The 15,803-nt window shown below is 41.8% G+C and overlaps 1 protein-coding gene across 1 annotated transcript in view; it reads left to right on the top strand.

Moving 5' to 3' along the window:
- Positions 1–15,803, top strand: part of SLC26A3 (solute carrier family 26 member 3) — a 99,315-nt gene that overhangs the window by 16,708 nt on the left and 66,804 nt on the right. Inside the window, exons 4-7 of the mRNA XM_086967204.1 lie at positions 1,457–1,567; positions 1,990–2,162; positions 3,109–3,273; positions 6,305–6,457. Coding sequence (XP_086823330.1) covers positions 1,457–1,567; positions 1,990–2,162; positions 3,109–3,273; positions 6,305–6,457 — 602 coding nt within the window. The remainder of the gene's footprint in view (positions 1–1,456; positions 1,568–1,989; positions 2,163–3,108; positions 3,274–6,304; positions 6,458–15,803) is intronic.

Raw genomic sequence — 15,803 nt, 5'->3', positions numbered from 1 at the left:
AACCTTTTTGCCAGTGAATTTCAGTTTTTTTCAAATATATTCAAAATACAGCACATGTTAAACTTTCCTTGGATGGGCAACCCCTCTGCACATGACGTATGTCCACACAGGATGAATTAACATAAAATGAATCTCAGTGGAAGCCATTTACACAGTCAGTCAGGGGTTATATTGCAAGTGGCACGCCCACCTGGTCCACCGTTATACACCTCTGGTGTAAAACTAAAGTGATTTACTTGACTTCATGCTGGAGGACCCACACAAGCTCAAAATAATGTAATACAGGTTTAGGGCTTATCCAGAACCTTAGAAAGCTGCATGGTTGGGTGAAGAACCTCAAGAATTTGTGGCACTCTCCTAAAAATCTTTGTCCACCCTTGCATGCCAGGTATAATTTAGTTCTCTCTAGAATGGTCATGGTGACAGATCTCCTTGCACGTTTTACCGATCTGATTTGATCCTGTCTCGCAAGTAGGATGGTGCTTTATCAAAGATCCGAGGCTCTCAATTTTAATCTCATCTATTGAGTTTGTCAAATTGTTTGCTTACATGCAAGGAATTGTGGAGCACATGTGCATGGCTGCAGCACTGATTCTCATAGACAAGCCTTGACTAGTGTTTTCCGAAGGACCTCCTGAAAGACTGGGTCCATACAGATTATCAGGAAAGCCACATAATGTAGATTTACACAGAGTTAGTCTCTTTACATGGTCACTTGATAATCTGTAAATTCGGCATGGATACAGAAGTCCTGAGTTTGGGTACCCATGCACACTGTAGATGTAGGTATGGAATCTCTGAAATTTATGAAGTTTATGAGTTAAGGACTTACTCCACGTCAGACTGCATGGGGGAGGTGAGCATCACCATCCCAAAGCATATGGGCACTTAGCAATGGATCCTTTGATCTTCATGAAACCTCTGCACTTATGACAGGTTGGAGGCACTTTACTATCACATCTCAATTCTCTCATGGTATTCCTCACTTTCCTTGGGAATCTTTTTTTGTTTAAATAGTTTGTATTGCTGTGTAACTTGTAAAGTGGGGTGATGCTAATGTAGAGTAGATGCATGTGGCATATCTGAAAAAGAGGGTGTCAAGTGATGCAGAGTGGGGAAAAATTGGTGATAAGGAAAGGAGAAGGATGTGAAAAGGTTATAAGTTGTCCTAAAGTTTTCGATTTTTGGGGGGAATATCTTCTGGTTTTGTTCGTGCTCATTAGTGTGTCTGTGTTTGTCTTCTCTGGATGTTGTGATGTGGTTGTTCAAGTGGTCAACCAATGGAGTCCAAGTAGAAGTCAGAGGTGCATGGAACATTGTCCGCCAGTCTGCGAAAAGACATCTCTGAAAAAGGAGGGTGGTTCTGCTGTATTTCTATACCTTGGTTTTTCTATGATCTTGGCAATTACTCATTTGTCAATAAATACTAACCATGAACTCTTTTGGTGGTTTGCAGGTCTCTCATTTGCTCTGCTGGTCGACATTTCTCCCGGGTATGGACTTTATGCTGCTTTTTTCCCAGTGATAGCATATTTTTTCCTTGGAACTTCAAAACACATATCAGTTGGTAAGTTTAAACACCAGCAACAAACTCTACTCTGTAAGTAATGTATGTCCCTTTGCGGTTCTTTAAATGGAAACATAAACATGCAGGTACTCACTACTCCAGAGTACCTCCTTGCTACCAAAAAGTGCAAGTACTCTCCCATTAAAAGTATAGTACCAGTACTGAGAAGTTGTAGTATTTTCCCTTTTAAATTAAAGAAGCGCAGGTACCCAGTACCTTAGAGTACCTGCCCATTTAATGCTTTGCTTTTTGGGTGCGAAGGTGCCATATATGCTTGCAGTAAATATATCTGGGGATTGCCATGGCTAATAATGTGTTATAAACTCATATCGCTGTCATTGCGAATCTATTCTAAAACTATTCTTGCATCCATTAATGCCTCTTTAACATCAAACATTAGTGCACTCTTCATCAATCGACAGGTCCATTTCCTGTCTTGAGTTTGATGGTGGGAGCAGTGGTATCCCGCATGGTTCCGAACCCTAATACGAATCCAGGGGTCGTGGATAACAGCACCGCCAATGGGACTTTGTCTTATGAAGAACAGAAAGTAATAGCAGCCGCATCGATAACCATGCTGGCGGGAATATTCCAGGTATGTGCTGAATCAACTTATAATCATTCATTGCTTGAGTATTTAATACTCGCTGCTTGTTTCCAGGTAAGCGTAGCTGAAAGGGTTCTGATCTCCTCTCATGTTCTGTAACTCCAAAATAATAAATTTGTGTCAAATCACAAACTATCTTGTGTCACCAACAGTTGAATTTCTTCATGGAATTGGTTGCTTCAAGTAGCTAGACAGATTTGTGAAAAGGGCACTTGAATGTCAATAGTAAAATCTGTTGAGAATATTTCAATGGGTTGTGCAAAATTGTATTGAATTAAAATATCACTGGTAACAAAAATAAATATGTTACATGGTGCAATATTGCTATCTCCGGCCACAGCTCAACTTGCTGCTGACAAATTCAAATACCAACCTCTGCTTTAAACACAGGCAAATTCATGTATTGCCAAAAAAGAATCCCTAATCTGATTTTTTCTCTCTTCTAGCAAATTGTGCAGCCATGTAATTTGATAGACAGGATAAAATAAGAGGCTTGGCAGTATGAGCACCACTACTGTAGAACGTCTAGAATGTTTGTGAACTAAAACACTGTGATTGGTCAGAGTAGGGGAACAGTAGACACTGACAAAAATTGAGCTGGTTTGCCCAATTTATGGACCAGTTTTCCTGGCTTACAAATAGTTTTTTTAGATTATAACAAAACATGTTTTTAAACTTAAAAGAAAAAATTGAAGTACTGTAAAATGGGAAGAATCACAGAACCAAACACGGTAAAATGTACTTCGCCATGCATTTTAACCAATTTGACCTAGATTCATGCATGTTCTGCAAGTTTAATTTTTTTGTGTCAGGCACAGGGATACATTGTTGTCGTACATTTCCTGGTTAGTCCATCTTTTCTGTTTACTTTATGCCTAGATGCGTAAAAGAATCAGTGGCGAGTGTCTCATTAAAGTCTTTCTTTTATTTTCAGCTGGCCATGGGATTACTTCAGATTGGATTCATCGTTGTCTATTTATCCGAATCATTGATAAGCGGCTTCACTACTGCGGCAGCAATCCACGTCTTTATTTCCCAGCTGAAGTTTATATTTGGGCTTACAATTCCAAGCTTCAGTGGACCTTTAGCAAGTTTTTATGTAAGCTTCAATCTCATATTAAAAGTTTAGGACAACTCCCTCAATCATTCCTATAGCGGACACATGCACACAAGGAATTAGGAAAGATTCTCTGAAAACACATATGTCACATTACATGTCAACCTTGCAATTTTACAGTGCACCAGAGATAGGCTAAGTATCAGTACATTATGTCACAGTGGTCTGCCTGGGTGCCCATAGGCTCTGCTCAGTAGCTTCATTGCTGGGCGCATTGTAAATGTATGGTATACAGAGCAGTTCCCAAAAAGGAGAAATATGTACAGCTTTAATAAAAGAACTTGTAATAAAGGAATTTAGAAAAAAAGACGAAAAGGACAGAGGCAGCGTTTGGTGGCGGGAACCCATCCTAAAAGGAAAAAAAACAGGACACCTAAAGTAGGTCTCTGAAAGCACTTTATGAACTTTTGTGGAGTTTTGGCACACAATACAAACAGCAATTGAAAAGAGATGAGGGAGACAGAGAGAGTGGGTAAAGGAGAGAAAATAGTTGCAAGAAACAGAGAGAGACAGAAGAAGACCAAGCAAGAGAAATGTCGTAAGAGACAAATGGAGGGAGTCCTCAGAAAGAGAGGCATTTATAATCTCCAGAAAGATGTCAACATTAGTCTCAATGTTTTTCAGATATCCGAGGAAATATGTTCGAATGTATAAGAAAAATCTTCAGAATCAGCAGTGAGAAAATACTTGAAAAGGTTAGGTTTTAATGCCCAGAATAGCAGTGCATACTAAAATCTTGAAATTGTTAAAAGCTTTCTGAAATATTTAAAGATTAAGTCCATCCACCATTAACAAATCTCTCCCGAATGTCTTAGAGGCCTGATACCAGTTTCTTTGACCAATCACACACCTCAGCCTCAGCAACCCTTTGCATGTTTGTGACCTTCAGAAGCACCCAGACACTTGAGTCAGTGTCAGTCAACTGAATGGTGCAAATACTGGACATTTACCTCTTCATGGGCGAGGAGAGTCTATCGGCTGAATGACTGTGTGATTCTATGACTTCAGAAGAAGGACCTCACTAGACCCAAATCACAATGTTTTTTGTGAATCTAAGTGTAACCTAGGAACTCTAATATAGAAATTTGTAATTTGAAATTCTACACTCTGAATAACAAAATCAGGAAAATGCACTTATGATGGTGAAAAATCTAACTGTATGTATATTTTTCCCCATTTTTAAGTTTATGGTTAGGGGTAGGCATAGGCGAAATTTAAACTAACCACAACCCAATAATTTCGGGAATGTTGCAATATGCTTATTTCGCAAAATTCCTGATTTTTTTTTTCCATAACGGTTTAGGAATAATGTGAACGGCCGGAACGTTAGCAACTGTTGCTCGCTCACGTGTGTTTTGTGCTAGGCGATCCCTAACAGACAGCTAAGACTACCTGTTACCAGCCTCACACGCTTCCTGGGCCCATCTTTAGCAGACAGATAAAGAGAACACAAGAAGCATGGCGGCTTTTTCTAACACGTAACATTGTCTGAAATGAATAGATTATAAATGTAGAGTTAATTAAAATATGATGGTGCAATTATGTTGCACAAGTGAGCTTCAGGGTTTGCACCAGCTGAATTGAGCCACTCAGTTATTACACCGGTTTATGGACAGCGGTGCACTGGTGATCCCCCCCCACTAACAACCTCTCTATGAGTAAGGCAATGCCACCTCGGAGGTCTGTCTTTAGCAGGTCATAGATATAAGTTGATACAGCAGCTCTGATATATATGCCTGTTTGGTAATTAAAAGAAGCAAACCCAATTGAAATTTGGATTGCCCATATGGAGGTACCTTGGAGTGCTCAATGATTAGCCCTAAATAGGGTGTCAAATGCCAGTCTTGAGCTGTTTCTTTTGCCTTTCAGAGGGGTTTGAGTCTAGTAGCTAGGGCTAGACCATTCCTTGATGTATTCCACCATCTTATCGTCAGAATAAGAAACTGTGCAAACGAGGTGTGGTGATAAGGAGCACACTCAGCAAAAGTTCCCCATTGCATTCTGGTACATGCAGCTTATGATCATTTCAGTAACTCAGAAGTAATAAAGTGTTCATCGTCAGCTGGTGCAGGAAGTACTGGTATTTCTAGTCGTGTTTATGAGTGATTGTCCTTGCTCAGCAGGAAGTAACTGATCTCGCCCGGGATGTGTGAAACGCTGCTTGTGTTGCTTTAGGTCAGTACCACTCAATGGTGGGCAGGTGCATTTTAAGGCGCGTCATTCTAATCACTCCTGGAGGAGCTTTAAACAGCGCAATGTAAACAAAGAGGCCTGCAACTTCACCTAAATGTGCCTTCACGTTTGTTTCTCATGGTGGACATTCTCGGCATACAGAGATTTAGGCTTCCTAAAAGAGATAGTCTCCAAAAATTCAGACATGAGATTTTATGACAAGTTCTGCCTGCGACCTTAAACATATGTGCATTAACGCGGCAGCAGTTTATACAACACGATAAACAGAACTCTCTAAAACACACCGCAGACTCGAGGACTTCCCTATGGTGAGTTCTCGTTTGCAGCTGCAGTGCGAGCTAAAAACTCTTATCAAGCGGTGTACTTAAGAATAAACGCATTGAGATCAGAGTAAATTATGGGCATTAAAACGTAAGGAGCTTTAGAAGCAACAGGTTAGCTCGCAAAATCCCACACATGTACGTAACCCTCCACGTGCAGAATTCTGCCGTTTTCCACCACAGGCCTCACGTTCGAAGGTTTTGATACACTTTCTACCAACTTCACGCATTCACTTTGTCATGTCCACCGTCCATGCACGCTAATATTTTAGGCGTAAATCAACTACACCCTTCATCCGCCCCCCCTCTCCAGCCCCTCACTGTACCCCAGTGCACGTGCATAGTCAAATGTGCAGCCAGTTATTGTATGTTGCGCGCATTAGTTAATTTGTGGCAATGCTAATGAATCTTGACGTTATATTACCCTAGCATCACAATGAAGGAACAGACCTTTTGTAGAGAGTATTGTGTGTAATATGGATTTTGGTTTCATTTCGCAGACTTTGGAAAGCATATTTGGAAAAATCACGAATACAAACGTGTGCGACCTTGTTTCATCGATTGTCATCGCAGTCATTGTGTTTGCGGTGAAGGAAATCAATGATCGTTTCAAGGCGAAGCTTCCGGTGCCAATACCCATTGAAGTTATCATGGTAAGGTCTAGCTTGTGGCCTTGACTCGCTCTCCCCTGTTTTCTATGGCTGATGGTGCAGTCCACAGTTCCTTCTGGGTGAGTCCGGCCATCTCCACTCACACACCTGTAGAGCGGGCAGAACTGTTTATTTGATAAAACGCCAAAGTCATACATTTTGTGTGAAATTCTCATGCTTGCATAGTGAAAAATGTGCGATTGCTGGCAAGCAAGGTTATAAAATGAAATATGTTCTAAATCGGGATTAGATGTTCTTTACCTTCAGTACCGCATTTATATTAAGCCTTTAAATTCCCTGGGTACTTTGACTATACGAGGTAGCACTGTTTCTTTAGAATGTGTTTATTTAGCGCACACACACCCCACACAAACTCATTTTATTAGCCCTGATAGTCAAGCCGACAGAAGGTAATACAACATGGGAACCATAAACTGTAATTCAGGTACATACATGTTTCTGCATTGACCATGAACTGTAATTCAGGTACATACATGTTTCTGCATACATTTTTATAACTGTTTTTAAACATTTTTTTCTAAAACAATTAGTTGTGACTCCCTCGTTCCCACCCACCCAACCAACAAACAGTAAGTAAAACAAATGGATCCTTAGCAGGTGCTCGCACAGTTACACCCCCACAGTGAAACTATCCTCTCTTATGTAGCAATAAATATGATATCCAGCAAAAGCTGCACAAATACTCAAAGCGCGCAAAGTATTATGCCATAAACAAGCTTGTATATGTTAATATTCAGGGGGTATTTATGAAGGTCATTCATCGTCTTTACTATGAGATTGTAAGGTTTATAACATTGTATCCCATGCTTGTGCTATAAAGGTTTTTACATAATGCGGCCTGTTCTTTTCTACACCCGTGGATAATCTCCATCCCAAGACCATAATGGTTGTAGAGAGCCATTACCTCCTTGTCCGATCTCCCAATCACGGTCATTAGCACATGAACAGTCACAAAGTAGATTTGAAACATCCATTTCCCATCACCCCTAATGGGCGTCAAACAATGGCTTTAAATACGGTAATCATAAACCTCACTTCCCATTTCAGTTTTTCTGCTCCAGAGGTCATCAAGTAGAGGAAGGTAAGTTTGTGAGTTGTTTCTGTGTTTGAAATTGGTTCGCTCTAGCGACTACGTCGCCGTTGTAAGAGGTCCTGCTAGTTGAATCCATTAAGGGATAAGGCCCCAGAAGTAAGAGCTCTTGCCAAGCAGAGCCAATCGCCACGAAGGAAGGGGGCAGCAAGTAGGGTTGAGAGCCACAGTCTCCCGTGCATTTTTACTAGAAAGTTGAACGGAGGCTGGGTGTCTCAACCAAGTGCAGGGCCTCAGAGGGCCGCGCTGTCATTGACTACTCGCGCATGCACCAGGAAGTAGAGGAATAGGCTCCCGGAAGACTTCCTCTTCTTGTAATTTGGGTATTCCTTAGCAACTAGTTGTTGGAGGAATGATCTGGAACTTCTGGCCCAAGTGGGTGGTTCTGATTGGTTGTGGTAGCAGGTGACCATTTATTCAAGGAAGCCCTCAAAGCCTCTCATTTGGCAGTATGGAGGAAGGCAAGCAGTCCGAGAAGCGTAAGCTTCTCGAGGTTGAGGAGCCATTCCTATGGTATCAGACCTACAACTCATGAATCAGCAGGCTGTAGATTTTGCTTTTAAGGCAAGGGAATCTGCAGTGTCTCCCAAATTACTAAAATGGACTCCGCAGTACCCCAGGATTACAATGATGATGAAGTGGAAGAGGAGGTCGAAGGGAGACTGATTTAGGAGTCTGACTTGAAGAACATTACAGGAGTAATAGGGCCTTTCCTGATTCCCAGTGATGGATGAGACCAATCATTTCGATGCTAATTACCAATGGAAAGAGCCAGAGTCCCGGCTATTCAGAATGTTATAGAGGGAGAATGGAGGGATATGGCTAAATATTATTTTCCATGCTTTTTGGCTAAACAATATAATTTTTACAAGGTTTTTCTGATTAATTCCTGACCCTGGTAAAGTTGGATTCTTTGATGGCTGGTGTGTCCATGCAGGAAAATTATCATTTTATGGAATGCTCTTCCCTCGGATGCTGTTGGCAGGTGAATTGGTGAAGCAGTAAAAAGATCATATGCAGCTGCTAATAGTGCTAATAGAACAGCAGCCTATTCAAGCTATGTAGTTCACACTGGTAAAGGATTTTCAAGGATTACCTGATCTGGTGGGGAAACGGCCACTACAACACAGCCATTTCCACGCATAACATTAACCACGCATGCATTACAACGCATGCGTGGTTAACACGAATATCCTTTACCACGCATACCTTTACTACAAGATACGTAGTAAAGGCATGTGTGGTAAAGGCTATTTGTGAAAAAGGGGGCGCAGGGGGTCTCCACCCCCCCCCCAAAAAAAGCGGGAGAAAATAAAAGAGGGCTGGGGGGGAGGGGGGTGGTCTCCCCCCAAAAAAACGCACCTGATAAAGGCAATCGACGTTGTTAGAGGAAACAGAAGTCTCACTTCAGTTTCCTCTTAACGACGTGCAACATGAAAAAAAAGAATGTGAAGAACAGACGAGACAAAGTGGAGAGGTAATGGGAATTTTAGAATACAAAAAAACGAAGGGGTAAGAATTTAGGGTAAAGTGCAAGGAAGGGATATTTGTAAGAAGGGTTTAGGGGTAGGGGAATAACCTTTAACAAGAGTTTGCCCTTACCATGCATACATTTACAACGAAAAGCGTTGTAAAAATATGTGTGGTAAAAGAATATTCGTGCTAAAGGTTATGCGCGGAAAGGCATTCGTGTTGTAACACATGCGTGGTAAAGGCATGCGTTGCAACAGAATGCGTTGTAATATCATACAACCAATTTGGTGCATCAAGAGGCTGACATCACGGGTACTCTGGCCACATGGAACAGCAAGTTTGTTATTTATCAGACTTGTCTTATGACTCTTTGCCAACATCCTCAGCTACAGCGGCTCTGCTATCGCTGCCCAGAGAAAACTGTGGATAAGACTGTGAAGGTGGAAGCATCACAGAAGAATCATCAGATGAAGATTCTTTTTTCTGGCTCAAAGTTGTTCTGAGCTCAGTTGGAGACCATGCTTAAAAAGTCAGCTGGGGATAAAAGGTTATTAGCTCTAGTCCATTATCTAGAAAAAAAACAAATTCTTCAGTGCACATAGAGCGTTTGGGCTGTCGTAGCAGTCAAAGGTAGGAGTCCAACCATTTCGAGGAAGGGGACATGGCTGGGGTGCCCCTCACTCTGAAAAGTCCGGATTCAACAGACAGGTCAGACAGTCAAACCAGAAATCCTAACGATGCCACTGTGTACGAAGCATTCCAAGAGAGGCCATCTCAGGTTTTTCTGGAGGTTATGGGAGGAATTCATAACAGACAATTTGGTGTTGAAAGCTCTGCAACACGATTATCACATCGAATTTCGGGAGAACCCCCTGCATTGTTTGTGTGCAACACCACTCCCACTTTTCCAGCAAAAAGAACTAGACTCTTGGCAGGAGTCCACAGCCTGTTACAGAAGAGTGCAATGGTGAAAGTGCCACTAAACTAGAGAAGAGAGGGGACGTATTCTATTCTTTTCCTAGTTGCAAAACAAAAGGGAGAGTTCAGGCCTGTGCTGGATTTAAAATTAGTTAACACTTACATTCTCCCAACAGGAACTTTAAAAAGGTGAGATTGCAAATGATCCTTCCCTTACTGTCATAGGGCGATTACCGAACATCTCTCGATCTGAAGGATGCACATTTTCATGTCCCAATCCACCAGGCATCACAGAAGTTTCGTTTCAACAATGAACATTACCTGTTTCGGGTATTACCATTTGGTCTTTCATCTTCTCCCAGGGTGTTTACTAAGGTATGGGCACCACTGGTGGGATATTTACATGCTAAAGGAATTCAGATTTTGCCATATTTAGATGATTTGTTAATTTATGCATCTTCTTTCTCCAATTTGCAAGCTCAGACCAAAAATGTCTGCAGAGCTTCAACACAACACAGACTTCTAATGAACCAACATAAGTAACACATGGTACCATCTCAGGATCTGCCATTCATTGGAGGCTGCTTCTGGACCAACTTGGGGAAGGTGTTTTTACCTCAATCGAGAAAACGGGCATTGCAGTCAGATTTGTGTGGCGCCGCGAACAGAGCGACTGATGCTGGACGCTGGGCATCACGGTTTGATCCCTGGCTTCGGCGGCAAGGGTCTGCCCAGCACCATGTGACTCTGGGCAATAGCTTGGTTAATCTTCCCAACGGCCCACAGCGCTGAGATACCCCTTCGGGGGTGATTCGTGCGCTATGCAAGTACTGGATTTACATTTGAAAAGTCAGAATCCCACAGCCAGACAATGGTTATTGGTCCAGAGGTTTATGGTCTCCACAGTGACAGTTCTTTCTTGGGCAAGGCTTCAAATGTAACCCTTGGTGAATTATCTGTTGTGAAAATGGTCCCCCTGTTCAGCGAATTATGATAATCCCATTCCAGAGAATCCTCATATCGCCCAGCAGATGCAGTGGTGGGTGAAGGAGTAGAACATGATCAGGGGTACCTGTTTTCCTCGCTGCCAGTAGTGGTATTAATAACAGATGCCAACGAGTTGGGGTGGGGAGCAGTTCTGCGCCAACAGACCGTACAGGATCTTTATTCTTTTCAGGAAGTGTAGGCCATTCCCAATTGGATAGAACTGAAAGCGGTACACCTGGCTCTCCTTCATTTTCACCCCAGATTTTTCAACAAGAGGTTCAGGAAAAAATGGACAACATGGTAGAAGTATATTACCTGAAACATCAAAGTGATGGTCCCACCGTTGACTGGGTTAGCACAGCAGATCTGTCCATGGGCAGTGTTGAATTTGTTGTCACTGGGAGCGAGCCATCTCACAGTGTTCATAATGTCACAATAGATCCGGTGAGCAGGGAGTTTTCAGTTCTCTCATCAATGTATTTCAAAGGAAGGTTTTGGAATCTTGGTAGAGAGGTTTAGTCTTCCCAAGACAGACCTGTTTGCTTTGGAAGAGAATCCTCAGCTTTCTCTTTTTTGCACGATTATGCCCTCCTTTAAAGCCTGGAAGGTGGTTGTGATTTCATTCTGTTGGCCACAGGAATTGATCTAGCCTTTCTCAGTTTCCTTTGATTCAGAAGGTATTGTTGAAGGTAAAACAAGATCAGAGTAGGGCCTTGATTGTGGTTTCATTTTGCTCTCGTCATCCTTTAATGCTTCAGCTGGTGATTCTTCCAGTTTGGAGAATTCCTCTAGGTCCATATCCCCCTTATTTGTTCACAGATGTCTCTTCCAAGTCTGAGACTTAGCTATTTAACGAATAGCTCTTGAGCCTTAAGAGTGATCACCAGAGCTAGCTCTGTTTATACAGCAGTCCAGGCGCGCGGCAACGCTTAACGCCTATACAAGACATTTACAGTATTTTGAAAAATTGTGTGATCTAAATAGTACCACTAGATTGACGGTTGACAAGGTCTGCATTATGAATTGCTTAAAGGAAGGGTTAATTTTGGGCTTAGCTAGTTCCACCTTGCGGGCACAATAGGTGGCCATTAGAGCATTTAGGAATCTGGATTGTGAGTCTCTGGTACCTTTAGTTGTTAGACTTAAAAAAAATCCTTAAAAGATCAGTGTATAGATTTCCCATTCCGCCTTTAGAGTTCCCACCGTTTGAGCCCTCGCATCAGGATCCATTGAAGTTACTGGTTTGATCGTTGATATTTCTGTTTTTTGTGGCATCTGCAATTAGGATAGGGGAATTTGGGCTCTGTTATGTTCTGAGCCTTTTTTGAGATTTTTCCCAGATAGGGTGGTTCTTAGAACAGGACCACAGTTTGTGCCTATACTCCCATCAGTGGTTCTATGTTCTGAGGATTTGGCCTTCCCAGTTTTTGATCCCTTCCTAGACTCTCAGGAAAGGCAGTTTCTTTACACCTTGGATTTGAGGAGAGCTTTTTCAGTTTATATGGAGAGAACAGCTGAATAGAGGAAGGTGAATTCATGTTGGTTACATATGGCATTGTTGGTCAGGGATTATAAACGTCCAATGCCTTGAATAGATGGCTAAAATGGCCTATCATTTTGGCTTATGAGGCAAAAGGTGAAACTTTTCCTGGTGTTATTCAGGAATGGTCAACCAAATGGTGGTGGACTGTTTGGCAGCATTGAAAGGGGTCTCAATGGCAGATATATGTAAAACGGCTACACGACCTTCTCCCAATATCTTTATGAAACATTATAGGTTGTGTGCAAGACAGAATGCCCTAAAAGACTGGTGAGATGAGAATTAACTTTGTTACAATAATACATTATTTTGTAGCATCATTTCAACTGAAATATTTTCCTTGAAGCTGTTTGATGCTTGGGTATCAGCACATATGTTAACGACACAGGGAGGTTCGAAAAGGAGGTATTGGCCGGTTACTTACCGGTAATCTTCATTATTCTGAGTCTGCAACCACCCCGTCACAGTCCATTTTCCTATCCTGCTCTCCCCCACTGTCGGGTTCAATGTTGGTTAGACATCGGAAATCCAGGAAGAGATTGGGGATTATGGTATTTATAGCCAGTGTGGAAAGCTGCTATAAATCGTCGGGGTGCAGATGTTTTACATCTACTTGGATATTGTTTTGTTGGGAGGAGCATGTGCTCATATGTTAATGACTGCAAGGCCTGGGCGGTAAACTCAGCTCCTTTTTTCCTTGCCTGCCAATGTTAAGTTGGCGAGCGAGGAAAATATTACTCCATACCACCTCCTGGTAAGATTTCTCAACACTAGAGGTCGTGGATGGCCGCGACTGCTTACGTTGAGAAACCTTCTGGTTGCGTTGAGGAAGCTGCCACTCAAGTAGAATATCTACCCAAGCGACATAAAGAAGCAGTGCCCTCATGTGCTGCGCATGGTGCCGTTTGCGCTGATTTTCCCACATGGGACAAACATCCTGCACAAATGGAACAACCTAATGCACTCCACTGCTTGCAGAACTCCATGTACCTCAGCAGAGTGTTTTGGTCACTTCGCATGGGTCCGCATAGCTACGCGAACTCTGCCCAGGCCAAATTACTGGTAAGTAACCAGCCATTTCTTAAAATTTTTCCAATTCATCATAACATTGCATCTTGCTAGGAGTAATGCACTGTCTAGGAAATTCCTAGTTGCTTTATTAGTCTGGGTGTGTAAAGAGGCTAAGCACACAGGTTACCAATGTATTATTTATCCAATACCCCATATTACTTCAATGATCTTGTCCCAATAACCGTCAGTAAGCCCCAAGTCCGTAGCATATGATGTAAATCAGCAGTGTCTACCAAGCAACTAGGACATCTCGAATTAGCACCTGTATACGTTCTGTCAATTTATTTGGATGTCAAATATGCTCTGTTTAATATAATAAACTGCATACATTTAAAACATGTTTTGCACAATAGTTTAAATTGGTTACATTGATATTTTTGCCATGTAAAAAAATCTAAGGATCTGCCGATGACTGACTCCCATAAAGCACGAAGTATAGTATGCAACAGATCCATATGTTGAACATGTGTGCCATGTAGCCTAATTTATTCTTATCTCTCATGCTGTACATGAGGTTCAGTAGATTTAATGTGGTATAACTTCTGTAATGCATGTTTACCTTGGAAGAGGCAAGGGATTGCCCCATTGAGATGTTGCTGTCTATTACAAGAGCCGTAAAATCCATTATTACACCCATTAGAGAAGAGATCTCAAATAGTGTATCCCTTGATTAAACCTGGTAAATATCTAACCATCTGGTATGTTTAGGAAGGCTGAGAAGTGGAATACCTGGGATATAAGGAAGTGCATGTTTTGTTATCATACTGCTGTGCTTCAGATAAGTTGATGCAGTACTTAACAGGGTGATCTGTCTCATTGGCATTTGCTTCATAAGAAACAGACTCTCTATGCACTGTGCTTTCAGTCTGGTTCTTCTTCAGGAGGCCTGCTTAAGAGTGCTCTAACCACCATTACCCACTGTAATTTTGTAGTTAGATGATATTTTTTAAAGTCGGGGAGACCTAGCCCCCAGCGTCCATAAATTTAAAGTCGAAAGGCAACTTTGTGTTGCCCGATGGCTCATGTTAAGTAATTGATTCAGCTCTTAAAGAAGCAATGCAATAGTAAGCGGGAGATTCAAAACAAATATAACGATCAAGGAAGCACTACCATCCTAATTAGCATTAGGCAGTCCATAACAGAGTGGCAATGAAGTAAAAAACATATGTGAACGAAGAGAGTGTACTGCTCTATCCAGGTTCCCACATTGGCAATATTTTGCTGTGTAAGACATGTTTATCCCTAAATACTTAAATGTTGCAGTTTCCTATGTCAATCTGTCTTCTAAAATTGGTTGCAGTAATAAAGTGTATTCAGGGTATAAAGCTAAAATGCAGGATTTTGATCAATTCACCTGTAAACCTGAGATCAGTGTAAATTTGTCTCATGTTTGCATTGTAATAGAGAGATTTGCCATATCATCCCTAACAAATAAAATGTCGTCAGGGGGGCTGCATGTATTACCCTTTCTATAGGATCGCCCCAATGTAATCCCTAGAGCCATAAGCAGGCAGCCAACGGCTAAGTAGCCAGAGCAAGCCAGTAATGGTGAGAAAGCTCAAGCTTGATGAGTGTCCCTGCCAATTTTACAAGTGTCAGATACACTCGGCCCCCTCTTGACTCTAGTAGTCGCGTTGGTATAAAGGACATGTACCCACCTACGGAAGCATGAACATATCCTGTACAGCTCAAGAAATGTATGAATATATACCCAATTGAACTAATCAAAGGCCTTTTCCAGGTCTAGGACAGTAGACTCAGTGCATAACAATGACCCCACAGAAAATTCTTCAATGTCCCATCGTTTCCGATGGTTGGGAATTGTGTTATCACCCAGTATAAAAACTCCTTTGATGAAGAAGAACCAATCAGAGGAGTTCTGGAAGCAGTCAGCGTGCCAAGAGTTTGGCTAAGATTGCATAATCCAAATTTAAGATAAAGTCCAATATGAGGCCATATCTTAGGGGTCATTATACGGTTTCAGCAAATCAGCAATCAATGGCTCTCTAGCAGAGGGGTGAAGGGAACCCATAGGCATAGGTTCTAAGTAACCAAGTCATTTAGGTACCAATTAAGAAGAAAACAACATGCAGAATTTGGATGGTAAACCATCCCAGCCTATTGTTTTCCCTCGCGGTAAGTCGTAGATGATCCCTTTAGTTTCTTGCACTGTAATAGGCAAGTCTAAGGACTCAAAATTCGGGCAACAAGGTCTCTGGAAGAAATGGTTTTATTTTGGTAGGAGTAGA

Source organism: Lissotriton vulgaris, chromosome 1_1 (assembly GCF_964263255.1).
Source record: "Lissotriton vulgaris chromosome 1_1, aLisVul1.2, whole genome shotgun sequence".
In the NCBI taxonomy this organism is placed as follows: domain Eukaryota; kingdom Metazoa; phylum Chordata; class Amphibia; order Caudata; family Salamandridae; genus Lissotriton; species Lissotriton vulgaris.
Note: the sequence above shows the minus strand (reverse complement) of the source record. Positions and strands in the feature narration are given on the sequence as shown.